This window comes from Lissotriton helveticus, chromosome 7, assembly GCF_964261635.1.
Source record: "Lissotriton helveticus chromosome 7, aLisHel1.1, whole genome shotgun sequence".
NCBI lineage: Eukaryota > Metazoa > Chordata > Amphibia > Caudata > Salamandridae > Lissotriton > Lissotriton helveticus.
The window spans coordinates 1,922,548,047-1,922,562,954 of NC_136068.1; the positions used below are offsets into that span (position 1 = coordinate 1,922,548,047).

Here is a 14,908-nt window from a genome sequence, read left to right on the forward strand (position 1 = left end):
GAAACACCTCAAGCCATTGTGTACTTGTAGAACTTGAAGTCCTGGTCACTTCACAAAGGTTCTCGGGTTCCCCCCAGGTGTGTGTTTTTCTCTGACTCACACCCCCTCTCCTCTCAGGTTGTCCTGGTGGGGCAGGTTTACATCACTTATCAGCCAAAAAGACAAGACACAGAGTCCAGGGCGAGGACTGAGGTCCATTGTGAAGCCTGAAGATTTGTTGCAAGAGACAGAAGATGTTCTGTAACCGGAGCACCCTTCCATGGAGCTGGGGCTTGCAGTTACCGTACCCCGCGGGGTGTAAGGGGAGAGGTGAAGAGGCAGGGGTGGTAGAGGGTGGCTGGCCATAAATAGGATCAGCCACTGGACACAGCAAGTATATGGATCTGAGCTCCTTCACAGGCCAGAAGACCAGAGATACCACCACCATGCAGAAGATTCTAGCACTATCCCTGGTGGTCCTGGTGGTCGGTCTGGCTCACGGCCACCCCTGGGAGCACGAGGAGGAGCAGAGTGAGGAACCTAGTGGAGGTGAGTGCATGAATTTACTCCAGCCCCAGTGAGGAACCCAGTGGAGGAATTTACTCCAGCGCTAGTGAAGAACCCAGTGGAAAATTGTACTCCAGCCCCAGCTAGGAACCTAGTGGGGGTGAGTGCATGAATTTACTCCAGCCCCAGTGAGGAACCCAGTAGGAGTGAGTACATGCATTTACTCCAGCATTTGATGCTGGGAAGGTGGCCCCAGAGCACAGGCCCAGCCGAGCTCTTCATAGAGTTCTTGATGCAAGGCTCGACAGCGGTCACAGAAATGGTCTTGATAAATGATGTGATAGTGTGGGACCACAACACGCAAATCATGACGCAAAGCTAGACAGCAGTCTGAGAAGATGGTGACTGTAAAGGAGGCAGCTATTGTGATTCATGTTTTGACAGGAGTCACAATAATGGTGACGACAATGAGTGACACAATGGCAACTGTAAAGGATGCCGCCATTATGGTTCATGGTTTGACCGGAGGAACAATATTGTTGATGACAATCAAAATGATGACTGTAAAGGAGGCAGCCAATGGGATGCATGGTTTGACAGCAGTCACAAGAGTGGTCTTGACAATGAGTGACACAATGATGACTGTAGAGGAGTCAGCCATTGTGATGCATGGTTTGACAGTAGTCACAAGAATGGTCACAACTAGAGGTGGGCGGAAAATGCTTGTTCCGCCCGCTCACGATGCTTTTTTTCTGTTCGCAAATGCTGTTTGCGTGCTCAGGGAGAGATATTTCACGAACACGCATTTTGAAAGTGCGAACAAGCAGAAAATTCCGCTAAGCCACTGATCGCGGAATTTTTGGGCAATTTTGCGTTCTCCGCCAAACGCAAAATGACCCAAATTCCGCGAGCGGAACGGAATTTACTGCCCAGGCCTAGTCACAACAATGAGTGACACGATGGTGACTGTAAAGGAGTCAGCTATTATGATGCATGGTTTGACAGGAGTCACAAAAGTGGTGACAACAATCAAAATGGTGGCTGTAAAGGAGGCAGCCATTGTGATGCATGGCATGACAAAAGCCACAATTATAGTCACAACAAATGGTGACTGTAAAGGAGGCAGACATTGTGATGCAGGTTTTCACAGATGCTACGTGAGTTGTCACAACAATAAATGACACAATGATGATTGACATTGTGATGCACAGTTTGCCATCAGTCACAAGAATATTCACAACAAAGAATGACACTATGGTGATTGTAAAGAAAGCACCCACTGTGGTGCATGGCATGACAAAAGTCACAAGAATGGTCACGACAAAGAGTGAGTCAATGGTAACTGAGACTGGAATAAAAGATTTGACGGAAGCCACGAGAGCGGTCACAACAATGAATGACACAATGATGACTGTAAAGGAGGCAGAGATTGTGATGCGGGGTTTGCCAGCAGTCACAAGCGTGGTCACAACAATGAGTGACACAATTGCGACTGTAAATAAGTCAGATATTGTGATGCAGGGTTCGCCAGCAGTCGTAAGAATGGTTGTGACAAACAGTGACACGATAGTGATTATGAAGGAGGCAGGCATTGTGATGCAGGGTGTGACAACAGTCACAATAGCGGTGATCACAATGAATGAGAGAATGGTTACTGTGAAGAAGGCACACCTGATGCAGGGCTTGATGTGGCATTGGCAGTGGTGGCAGGCACACTTAATGTGGCATTGGCAGTGGTGGCAGGCACACTCAATGTGGATTTGGCAGTGGTGGCAGGCACACTCAATTTGGCATTGGCAGTGGTGGCAGGCACACTCATTGTGGCATTGGCAGTGGTGGCGGGCACACTCAATGTCGCCTTGGCAGTGGTGGCAGGCACACTCATTGTGGCATTGGCCTTGGTGGCAGGCACACTCAATGTATTATAACCAGAGTTGTATAAACACTCTGTGTGGAATGGAGGTGTGTAGCACCTTGTGATGCACTAACTTTGATCAATGTCAGGTAAACACTTAGGAAGTGATTGAGGCCATCGAGGGTGTCCTGCCAGGATGGTGGAAGCCATGGCCTCCCGCAGACTCAAAACTGAGCGGGGGAGCTGCAAGTTTGAGGGGGAGAGAGGACCACTGACTTGAAGCAGTCATTCCTCTCACCAAACTCTGAATGTGGCCCATAGTGTTTTCTCCAGAACACAGATTGCCCATGAGAGCCTAGGAGGCCCTGTATGGAGTCGGAGATCATGCTCCTAGGTGACCCGTACAAACTCCCCAAGTCTCTCGCCAGGCCACCCAGCATGGGCGCCCCCCTATACCAAAAAAAGAAATCAAGAGCCTAGGCATCTGGCTTGACCAGGACCTTAACTTCAGAGCCCAAGCGAGAAAGACATCCGGCACATGCTTTGGTCTCATGCGAACTGCCCGGAAAATCCTCCCTCTTATCCCCCCCAGTCTAGAAAAATTCTTATCCAGGGCCTCATCATCTTTAGATTGGATTACGGGAAAGCCCTGTACCTGGGCGCCCCAGTAGCTGTCATCAAAAAACTCCAGCACGTTCAGATTGCCGCAGCAAGACTCCTCACGGGGACGAAATCCAGATGCTCTGCTAAACCCTCCCTCAAAGCTCTCGACTGGCTTCCCATTCAGGAGCGCATCGCCTTTAAAACCCTGTGCTTCTCTCACAAAATCCTCCAGGGCAAAGGCCCTTCCATACTAAAACCACTTATCAAACCCCACAAATCCACCAGACAGCTTAGGTCAGACTCCCTCTTCCTTGCCAGCATCCCTAGAATAAAAGGAGCGCATACGGGTGGGCGCCGCTTCGCATACAACGCCCCAAAGCTCTGGAATAGCCTCCCCCTCAGCACCGGTAAAGAACCTAACCTGCTGCCATTCCGCAGGCTACTAAAGACCTGGCTCTTCCCCCAATAACTCCCCCTCAGGAGCATTTCAAGCTGACACGACAGCGCTGGGACGCCCTTGGGTAGCTACGCGCTTTACAAATCCAAAATCAAATCAAATCAAATCAAATTTATGGAGAGACCTAGTTCTAAGGCAGAGGTTTTCAATCTGTGGGGCATCACCCCCAGGGGGTACTGTGGAGTCATAGGAAGGGGCCGCGCTCTTCTTTTTCAAAAAAGACAATGCAATATGGCTGGAGTGTTACTCAAGGACTCTCCAGTGCTGTGAAATGGAAGCCAGGCAGACAGCTAAACACACCTCTTTACCAGTGTGCTGCTGGCCTGAAAGAAATGCAAATGTGCACAACAAGTTAATATGCAAATCTTTTTACATTTGCAAATTACCTAGTTGTGCACATTTGCATATCTTTCAGGCCAGCAACACACTGGTAGAAAGGTGCATTTAGCTGTCTGCCTGTCTTAGATTTCACAGCAAAACAAAGGGGATGATGGACGGAGTGTGTCACTCCGCCACCCCAGTTCAGACATGGCTAAATGCAAATCAGTCTGACCCTGTGCCTCATGCGAACAGTTCAGCCCAAACTGCCAAGCCATGTCTGCCCTGGACCGGAAACAAGCAACCTAGGACCGGTTTAGGGCTCACAGCCCTCATCAGCCAGGCTAGCTTGAATCCAGTGGCAAAGTGAGCAAGGGACCCACGTCTGGGCATGCCCTGCCAACTTAGGGCGAACTAATCAAAACCAAACGGGATGATGGACAGAGTGTTGAATATTGCAAGCACTCACCCCCAGTCAACTGATCTGGGTTTAATTTATCATCATTCTTTAGCCCACTCTGCCACCCCAGTTCAGACATGGCCATATGCAAATCAGTCTGACCCTGTGCCTCATGGGAACAGTCCAGCCTGAACTGCCAAGTCATGTCTTCCCTGGATTGGAAACAAGCCCAGATCTCTGTACTGGGGTGAATGTATGACATTGTTCTGCATTCTGTCCACCAATTATTCTTTTTGCATTTGTCACCCCGAGTGGGACTGGTATGCTCAGACGTAAGTCCCGTGCTCTCCATGCCACTGGAGTCAAGCTATCCACGCTGATGAGGGCCAAAAGCCCGAAACCGGTCCTAGGAAGCTTGTTTCCAGTCCATGGAGGACCTGGCCAGGAAATTTGGGCTGGACTGTTCCCATGGGGCACAGGGTCAAGACTGATTTGCATATGGCTGGGTCCAAACTGGAATGGCATGGTGAGCACAAAAACTATGGATTTAGGCCCAGATCTCTGTACTGGGGTGAATGTATGACATTGTTCTGCATTCTGTCCATCAAGTGTTCTTTTTGCATTTGTCTTAGATTTCACGGCACAGAAGGGTGCTGTGCATTTAATTGATCGACTCACTTGAAGCTTTTTGAATGGCACGGCATAGAGTTAACTGAGCTGTGAGGTGCTTGCTTTTGATTGTCATTGTATTTACATAGTGCTTACTGTCCCTGAGAAGGTTTTGAAGGGACAGTTATGTAAACAACATTGCTTTACATAGGGTCTGAGTATTTCTAAAATCTATGGGCCTCATTTACAATGAATAGGCGTAGGGCAGCTCCGCAAGTATTTTTGCTGTACTGCCCTACGCCAATTCAAAGGGCAGAAATGGAACGTATTTATAAGATACAGTGCATTCCTGTCCTTTCTGCCGGCGCATAATTTGGTGCCTAGCGCCAGCGCAGGCACCCTTGAACCATGGTGCAAGGGTGTCTGCATTCTTGGCAGGATTGTTTTTGTGCAGGAAGGCACACCTTCCTGTAAAAAAACAACCCATGGAGGCTTTTTCCTCTTTCTATGGGTGCTGCACAGAGAGATGAAACAATTGAGGATAAATGACGATATTTCACCTCGTTACGCACCCCCTGGGGTGGCGTACAGTTTTGACACATCCTCAGGTTTACAGATCCTTGTAAATGTAGGAATGTGTCAAAACCTATGGGATGGGTGTTGTGTGAGAAAACCCACCACAACGCCCATGGAACGACCCTCTGACGCAGTGTAGGGCAACACAGTGGATTGCGCAGCATTGCCTCACTACACCATATCTAGGAGGTCACGATAAGCCACGCATAGTGACTTTGCATGGCTTCGTACATATGGGTCTGCACTCTGCGCAACCAGAGCATCATAAAAAGTGACACACCAGCAGCACAAAGAACGTGTAATTAAGACACTATATTTTGGAAGCACCAATTTGGTCGTAAAACATTTGGCGCATTTTGTAGTGGCCGATCTTATAATGTGTGTAATACAAGTATCAAATAAAGACTTACATATTCACAGTGCTTTTTGTCACAGGCTATGACCTCATAGCAAAAAAATACAAGTCACTATTCTCCACTGCACCAATCACAATTTAATTCTGTGGCTCTCTGGTTTCACACAGACCTGTGCAGTGCATTAACTAATAGAGGTTTCAGAATTTACTATTGTCCATTTCCCACCGACTAACAACCTTTTAAAATGCATTTATTATTCATTGAAGCTGCCCACTATTTTAAATGTAGCTACCTGATGGGGAAATACCAAAGAATGTATCGAATATTTTGTTTTTAACCACACCTGTGACCCCGCCTCCATGTTCAGACTCTCAAGACCCTCCAGACCCGCCAAAACATGACTGAAGTCAACAACAGCATCTAAATAATATAACCAGGAGTCGGGTTTTGCTAAAATAGAAGCATTTATTTTCATAAAATTAAAAATAAAAACCTTTTTAGAAAAACAGTATGAAAGAAGATTAAGGGGCCACTTCCTACCCTGGAATCAAAGCATCCTACTTGGACCTTACAGTTCATCATTAATGATTGTAAATTGTATGTTTTAATTATGATGATTGATGTTCAGCAACCTCCAGTTCCATGTAAATGCCAGGTGTCAGCATCCCATGAAATATGGTATGGTTTTCCTCTGATGCTGTGCAATAAAGTTGCAGCCCATATATTACAGCTATTATACCAAGGGCCACTGGGATTCTGGGATTGTGCAGCCGCAGTGATTTTAGCATAGTTATAGATTTGCTACAATTGCCACATATTCAATCATCTGCTGCATAACCTGCTGATTAAAAAAAAAAAAAACCTATTTTACTCAAAAGCTTCAAATCTTACTAAAAAGCAGCGACAGGTGTTGCCGCTCAGCAGAAGGACCTTTGTAAAGCTGCACTGGTCACCGTTTTGTTGCTTATTGCTATATTTGGATGTTAAACTGGTACTAATGAGGTGCAACCACAGATTGACCGGTTCCCTAGAGAACATTTATGGTTGTCAATGATAAGGAGTACCAGGTTCTAGACATTTTTTGTCACGAGGGGGTCCTTACACCTAAAACATTTGACGGGGAGGGTATTGGCATCAAAAAGTTTGAAGACCACTGTTCTAGGGTGTGTCCATCACTCTCACTTCTAAATGAGCTTTTCTTATGCTTTGTGTTGACTCTGTCCCATGATTTATTGTATCCTGGGCCCGGCTCCATCCCACCTTTACAGGGAGATGCTCGCTTCTCTCTTCCAGAAGCGATCCTGGCTAGTCCTTAGATCAGTGCAGGTTGCCCTCCCCTTTTGGGTTTCATTGACAGTATATAATCAACTCTCTTTGTCTTTACCTGTAGACTGGTGGAACGAAGTGGATGAAAAAAGCAAGGAGAGGCCCGGGCAGTGCCCCGCGGAGAGTGTCACAGTCGATGTCCAGAGTACCCAGTCCCCGTCAGCTCCTCCTTGTGTGAATGAGACCAATGGGACCGCGCCAAACTGCACCAGCGGGGGGACTCTCCCTACACCATCGCCTGACTGCACCAATGGAACCAATGGGACCGCGCCAAACTGCACCAGCGGGGGGACTCTCCCTACACCATCGCCTGACTGCCCCAATGGAACCAATGGGACTGCGCCAAACTGCACCAGCCCGGGGACCCCGCCCACCTCTGCACCGGAGTGTGCGATGGTCACCGCACAGAGCTGCAGCGAGGACTCAGTATGTCCCAAATATGAGAAGTGCTGCCAAACCAGCTGCGGCAGACGATGCCTGGACCCGATCCCTGGTGAGGGCTTTTCTACACCGACGTGTGAATTTGCGGTGGCACTTGGCTCACACGTGTCTGCTCTCTCCCTTTGTGATGGTTTTTCCATCTTTCTCTTCCTTCATATTTCCTCTTAGTGTGTTTTTCGCTCTCTTGATAACAGTAAAAATCAGATGAGGAAAAATAGGTGGCGGTCACCAAAAGTAAGTACCAGTGGGCCCCATCAGCTACCACCGGCTCAAATTAAGGACCGCTGAGTGCCTGTGTGAGATGTGCAGGCGGGTTCTGTACTTTGGTGATTGACTGAAGCAAAACATAGCTATACCTTTTCAACCTGTAAATGCAGCTCTTGCTTACTCTGTGCTTATTTGTGTGCTTGCACCCTTTCTCAAACTAGTGACTTGGGGGATGGGAAGCCATGGCAGTGGATCGAATGTCACATTCAGCTCACCGTCATACTTATGACATGTCATACTTATGACATGTGGCAGACCCGTAACCTCTTGATGGGCCCGATTCACAGAACTAACTTAAGACACAATCCTAAACTTACTACTTTTGGTAAGTAGGCATTTAGCAGTAGTAAAGTTAGGATTTTGTCTTAAGTTTGTTTTAAGTCTGTCTTGTCTGTCCTAAGTATGTCTTAAGTTTGTCTTAAGTCAAACTTAAGACAAAATCCTAACTTTACTACTACTAAATGCCTTCTGTGAATACCAAAAGTAGTAAGTGTAGGATTTTGTCTTAAGTTAGTTCTGTGAATCGGCTCCGATGTTCTTAGAACGTTCTAAAGTATCTCTGGAATGTGTCATTTGGGGTTTAGTATGTGGGAGACCTGCTGTAAACTCAGCAGGACTCCAGCCCCACCAAACCTGCGGTTCCTAAATCACTCAGCCAATCAATAAACATTTCTAAAGAGCCGAAAATGTCCTGTGACGGTCTCTGGGCGCTGGAGATGTTAGCTGCTGAGTGGTGATTTGTTCATTCGAACATCCAGGTCTTGAGTTCTTTCCTGAATTGCTGGAGCGATGGTGCGGTCCTGAGATGCAGAGGAAGGTTGTTCCATGTCTTGGCCACCAGGTGCACCAAAGAGCATCTCCTGCTGTTGGTTCAGCGGATCCGTGCAGTGTGGGCGGTTGGTGGAAGGTCAGGCGTATGATGTATGCTCGTCCTTCGCTGTGCAAGGCCTTGTAAGTGTGGGTCGGCAACTTGAACTGGAATCTCTTCTGGTTCTGGAGCCAGTGTAGTTTCCTGAGGTGGGGTGTGATGTGGGTCCTTCTGGGTTCCTCAACTTCATTTAAAGCTGGAAGACCCATCAGGATCCCTGAAATGCAACATGAGCTCGCTCTGCGGTCCTAGACCCTTCACCCGGTGGTCCATCACTCACATAGCCGGTGAGTCACAATGGCAGATGCCCCACCCTACCTAGGGAAGGCTTTCCACCGATCATATTTCCTGCCTGGGACTCCTATGTGAGGTATTGAGTCCCAAGGAGGTACTTAGAAGGGGCCCAGGCCTCCACTGACCAAATGAGCTGGCTGGGCCCTACATGAGCCTGTTAATCTCTGTGTCTAAACATGTTAAATATGAATGGTTATTGAAATGTGTCCATCCCCATTTGATGCAAATATGACATTATATTCAAATGTTTGAGTTCCTGCTTGATGTAAATATGAAACCTTATTCAAATGTGTGAGTCACCTCTCCATGTAAATATGAAATGTTATTTAACCCCTTCCGTGCTTGTGCCGGCCAACGGCCGACGCTAGCACTACCTTGCGGGTGCTGCGCATGACCGTTGGCCGACGCTGCAATAGAACGCCCGCACTGCAGCGGAATGTCCGCCGTGGTAAACAGGTTAAATGCCTGAGTCTCCACTTGACTCACATGATCTTAGATTGTCTCCCTCACACCAGCATTGATATACAGTGGGTTCACCTCAGCCTACACTTTATAAATGCCAATTTCTACGACTTATAGGTTTTCTGCACCTGAAACATGCATCAGTTTTACTCAATGTTCACCTCGAGGACATTTTATAAAGCTTGCCTTACTCTGAAAATTCCTAAAAGGGAAAAAAATGAGAGAGTTTGAACCAGTCACTGCTGTTGCAGACACAGACCCTGGAACCACTAGCTGGTTCACCCGAACCTCAGCCCGAACCTACTGCCCTCCTGGAAGGCCTTGGACCCCCTCCCATCACTGAGGTGACCAGTCATACACAGGGATTTAGGCATCCCGGGGGCAGGTCTGTTCGCAGTGCAGTGGGATCCCAGCACACATAGGGGCGGATTTGGTACAGCGCAGCAAGGACAGTGCTGCGCTGCATCAAAGTGAAAGGGCAGGAAGGCTCCCTATCTATGGCACACAGCGCATTCCTGTCCTTTCCCCCTGCTCTGGCGCTATTTCAGCAGCCTAGCGCCGATACCGGCACCCTTGCAAGGATGCTTACATTGCATGCAGAATTGATTTTGAGCTGAAAGGAAGGGGCACCTTCCTGCACAAAAACAATCCTGGGAGGGTTTTTCCTCTTTCCGTGTGTGCTGCAGAAGGGACCTGTAAATATGCATAGTTAGCAAGTTTACCAGGTCTATGCATAGTGCACTGTTCCAACCCAGGGGCCTCATTTATGAAAAGTCACACATCCCTGCGTGAAAACAGCGATGCGTCACTTTTCACTGCGCCCTCCTGCCGACACCAATGATGCTTCATATTTACAGTTTGACGCATCATTGCTCAAGGAGTTACAGATACATCAATATTACTGACGTATCTGTATGGCGCAAAAGTGACGCATCGATGGAGTGTGTCACAAAAGTGACGCAACTCCAGCAATGTGTCATTTCACATGGGACAAGCCCCGTCTGAAAGGGCCTGCGTCAGTCTTACACCTGTTGTGAGGAAGGCGTATGTTTCTGACGTATTTGTGTCATAGAAGTGGCGCAGTGAAATCTTATAGATTTCACTGCGTCACTTCTACGACCCTTTCTTGCGTCAAAAAGCCCCCCCCTGCATACATTATACCTGACGCAGGTATAATGTGGCGCAGGGGTTTACAAAGGGACGCGTCTACCTAGATGCGTCACTTTGTAAATATGGTGCAACAAGGCACATCTTTTACGCTGCTGGTGCAGCACAAAAAGTGACGCACCGGCGGCGTAAAAGTGATGCACGGCCTCATAAATGAAGCCCCAGGTTTTTTCCAGAGAATTCTGCAACTTGTAGTCCTGCTTTATAATGGAATAAACAATACTACAAGTCCCTGAATTCAAAGATAAAACCTGGAATGGAGCAGCATATCACGCATGGACCTGGGAAATATGGCAGGGTTGTATGCCCCATAATGCACAAATTGTATGTTTGTAAACATGGTTTTGTTCCATTGGGCGTCATACTTGGCTCACTTTACATCCATTACTGACGATGTCTCGCTGCTTGCAGTAGGTGTCGCTGCTCCACCTGAGCCAGCAGTGGTTACTTCTTGTGTGTGCAGGTAGACTTATTTCTTCCTCTGCTCTCGTCCCCAGGCAGCTTCTGCATAAATGACGTGGACTGTGCCTTGGACTCCAAACTCTGCTGCCGGGGCGTCTGCGCCTATGTGTGCCGCCACCCACCGCTGACCGACTTGTTCAAGTACCTTCTCCGTCGCTAACTGGTAAGAAGCCAACAGATTTAGACTGCTGGCTAATGACTTCCTGTCACTGGCAGAGGCTGGGGAGGAAGTGACGTGGGTATTGATCATGCAGAAGAGTCCAGCAACATGGCTGAGTGGAAAAGTGGAAACTGTGAAATGAAGGGATATGACATGAAGGGGCATATTATCAAGCCGCTTTAGCTGCCGTTTCCTGTCGCTAAAGCGGCGATAATTTTAATGCCGTTTCTTGATAATATGCCCCATAGTTAGGAAGCTTTAGAAATAAGAACCAGACGCGTCCTTATGTGTTTTAAACATATATGACAAACCTAGTCGAGAAATCGTTCTCAAATCCATTTTTTTGCCTCCCTGTAGTAAATACGCTGCCACTTCGGTTTATTCTTCCTCCTCTTTATTTTCCTTCTCTTGTTTCCATCCCAGGGACCCCCACCATAAAGATCATCTCAACAGTTTTTCCAAAACTACCTCAACACCCCTTCCCATTGACCCAGTCCACACACAACATCCTGTAAACTCAAGAATCACCCCCCCCCTCCCTCCCCCTTATATGTTTGGTCTTCTCTCCTCTTTCATCTATGTTTATGAACCAGTTCATCGTGGGCGTGGTCTGGCCACGAAGGAGGATGGCTGCCTGAACGTGAGGCTCCAATGCGAGACGGACACTTGACGGAGGCGGCGCACTTTACATCTCATCTAGGATCCCCCCTGTGACAGCTATGCATTCCTGCAGCAGCGCTTTTACATGTGGCTGAATTTCAGAGAGAAAACAACCCTTTTTAGGTCGAGGGACCGTTAAGCTGCAAAGCAGCTTCCGGTCCGGAGAATTAATGTCCTCTAGTGGGGCTTCAGAACCCGCCTCCCTGCTCTGTCTCTCCACCATTGGCTGGCTTCCTTTAGGTCGAGGGACCGTTAAGCTGCGAAGCAGCTTCCGGTCCGGAGAAATAATGTCCTCTAGTGGGGCTTCAGAACCCGCCTCCCTGCTCTGTCTCTCCACCATTGGCTGGCTTCCTTTAGGTCGAGGGACCGTTAAGCTGCGAAGCAGCTTCCGGTCCGGAGAAATAATGTCCTCTAGTGGGGCTTCAGAACCTGCCTCCCTGCTCTGTCTCTCCACCATTGGCTGGCTTCCTTTAGGTCGAGGGACCGTTAAGCTGCGAAGCAGCTTCCGGTCCGGAGAAATAATGTCCTCTAGTGGGGCTTCAGAACCCGCCTCCCTGCTCTGTCTCTCCACCATTGGCTGGCTTCCTAAAAGGAGGCCAGCCATTGGAGGAGAGAGCCGTCCCTCCAAAGAAGCTCCGTCTTTTTCGGATTCGGGGGCGTGATTTTTTGCATTCTTTAGCCCTGTGACGTCGTCTGTCACTCAGGGCGCAAAAAACAGGCCCCCGAATCCGAAAATGGCCGTGCGTTTCTCCGAGGCATTGTCTCCTTGCCTCGGAGAAACGTGGTGGTGTTTTCTGAGCTGCTCGCCTCCCTTCCCTGCTGCTTTTAGGAGCTGCTCGGCTCCGCTCGCCTCCCCCCTCCCTCTGCCCTCCTCCGTCTTGCTCTCGCCTCTCCCCCCCCCCTCCCTCTGCTGCAGCTCTCCTCGGTTGTGCTCTGCCGCTCCCCGGCCCCCACCCCTCCCTCCCGCATTCGTAATCGTACCTCTGTGGAGAGGGCATCCGTGGAGCCTGGGGTAGAGGGGGTATGTTTGTTAAATAAAGTCTGGTACCCAAACGTTTTGATTAGGCCACGGCAAGGCTGAAGTTTTAAAATAATGAGCTACGCCAGGAGCTGCGCGTAATTGCCGAGCTACAGGTGTTGTGCTCCTGGCCCCCACCGAGCAGCCTGGCTCCAGACAACTCACCCAGTGTAGCGGCAGCAGGGGCAGCTTGCGAGGCCCTGGGCTTGATCATCTGTGCCTTCGGTCCCTCACCAGCCAGGCATGGTGGTGTGGAGGACAGGTCACCAGCGGAGCAGAGGCGGCCGAGCTCGGGCAGCACACAGGCAGGCACGCGGCGGGTCAAACAATACCATGGCAGTCGGCAGCCCCTTTCTTTAAGCGCACCCCCGCCCGCCCCCGCTCCTGCAGCTGCCCCCTCCTCTAGAGTCGTGTTTACCTCACTCTTCCTAGTGGCCCCAGTACGCCCCTCCCATATACACACCTCTCTTCTCAGCGCATCCGCTACCCTCCATTTTCATAGCGGCCTTGTTATCTATCCCGGTTAACTCTCCCCACCACGATCGTCGAGACCCCCCTCCCGCAGTATTCTATGCCTTCTGACCTTTGTTACCGCCTAAAAGAGATCTTCCCCTAATGGCGTTATAACCACCCCACACATTAAACGGTAACCATCCACCTGCCTCTTCCCAGGAGCATTAATACCCCCTTTAAGGTGTTCCTTATCAAAACGCTGGCACATCCTTATGCAAGCAAATCATCCCCCCCCAATCAAGAGCAGGATGGCTTGCATAATGCAACTGTACTAAGTTAGCTGTGAAGTCAGTGAAAGCGCGCGCACTAGACACAGACAAGGTTCCAGAGACATATGTCCTTTTCAATCCTTCGGGGAGGGGAAGGCCTTTGCACCTACAAATACGGCAGGCGGGCAAATGCTTCTGTCCCCTCGTCACCGACGATAACACTTTAGAGTCAGCTGCTGTCCTATAAGAGCTCCTTCACGAACACCAGGCTGGAAGTCTTTCTAAAGGGCCCTATTTGGAGGAAGCGCGTCGAAAAAGTCAGCCGTCTTTCTGTAATGTTTGTGGATGATTCTATGCCCGGAACGGAAGCGCACTCCAATCCAGAGGTCACACTGCTTTGACCAACAGTCTAGACTTTCCACTAATAAAAGTTTCATCTTGGAGTTAAGCTATCTACGACGCAGGCCCCCCAGGTTCTCAGTAACTCCAATGATCTTCGTACCTCGCTCCTTCTTGTGACGTGTAAGCCCCAGCAAAACCATAGCTCAGTCGCCATAGGAAAGATACACCCCAAGTCGCGACTTGTGGTAACAAGAGTTCAAGTGTCAACATATAAGTGCTCGCAGGCCTTTAGCGACACACCCATTCCTTTCACCCCTGGTAACCCTTACCCCTAACAACCCCTTTCTCTCCCAGCATTCCATAGCAACCACCCGTGCCTGACCACTCAGAACACGTAGCTCCTCGTTTCAGCCCAGAAGAGGCACTACACACCTCACGCAATGGACTAAGGGAACTCACGATCATTGCGTAAAGCACCCCCCCCCCCCCCCCCCCCCGAAACGGCAGCATCCGCGGGCACCGACCTGATCGAGAGCAGGCAGGGTATGGCCGAGAAAGCAGACTACCGAGAGGCCCCTGGGAGGAAGTGTCTGTCCATCAGCTTGCCCCCCTCTCTCTCCTCAGAAGACACCAACTGGACTCCTTCACTCACACACCCGGAAGAAGAGTGTTTGCCCACCGCTGTCTGCACAGGAAAACACACCGAACTGCACACCCCCTTACCAAAGCTCTTAAAAGGCAGAGGAAGAAACCGCTGTTTGCGCGTGCGCGAGGAAAGCGAGAAATAACAGCAAAACAAATGGTACAGCTAATGAGGACAATTAAATTAGTTATGTTCAAGGAGATGGGATTGCAACCCCCCTCCCCGATCCGCTCCTACTCGTTGGCAACTGCTGCTCGCTAATTCATGGCAACTGATTGCTGCCTCTATGCAAATCTTTGTTTAAATCATTTAACTAATTACATGACGGCATTGTTCCTCGCCTAAGGTGACATCATTCGCAGCAATAAGCCCCCCACTTGGAGTGTGGCAACAATAAGATTTCTGGTATTAACAGC

The 14,908-nt window shown here is 49.2% G+C and overlaps 1 protein-coding gene across 1 annotated transcript in view; it reads left to right on the forward strand.

Annotated features, from left to right (window-relative positions):
• Positions 1–412: 412 nt before the first annotated feature.
• LOC144767879 (uncharacterized) overlaps positions 413–14,908 on the forward strand; it is a 45,155-nt gene continuing 30,659 nt past the window's right edge. Inside the window, exons 1-3 of the mRNA XM_078651233.1 lie at positions 413–528; positions 7,051–7,479; positions 10,983–11,110. Of these exons, the coding sequence (XP_078507359.1) occupies positions 426–528; positions 7,051–7,479; positions 10,983–11,107 (657 nt within the window). The 5' untranslated portion in view covers positions 413–425 and the 3' untranslated portion in view covers positions 11,108–11,110. The remainder of the gene's footprint in view (positions 529–7,050; positions 7,480–10,982; positions 11,111–14,908) is intronic.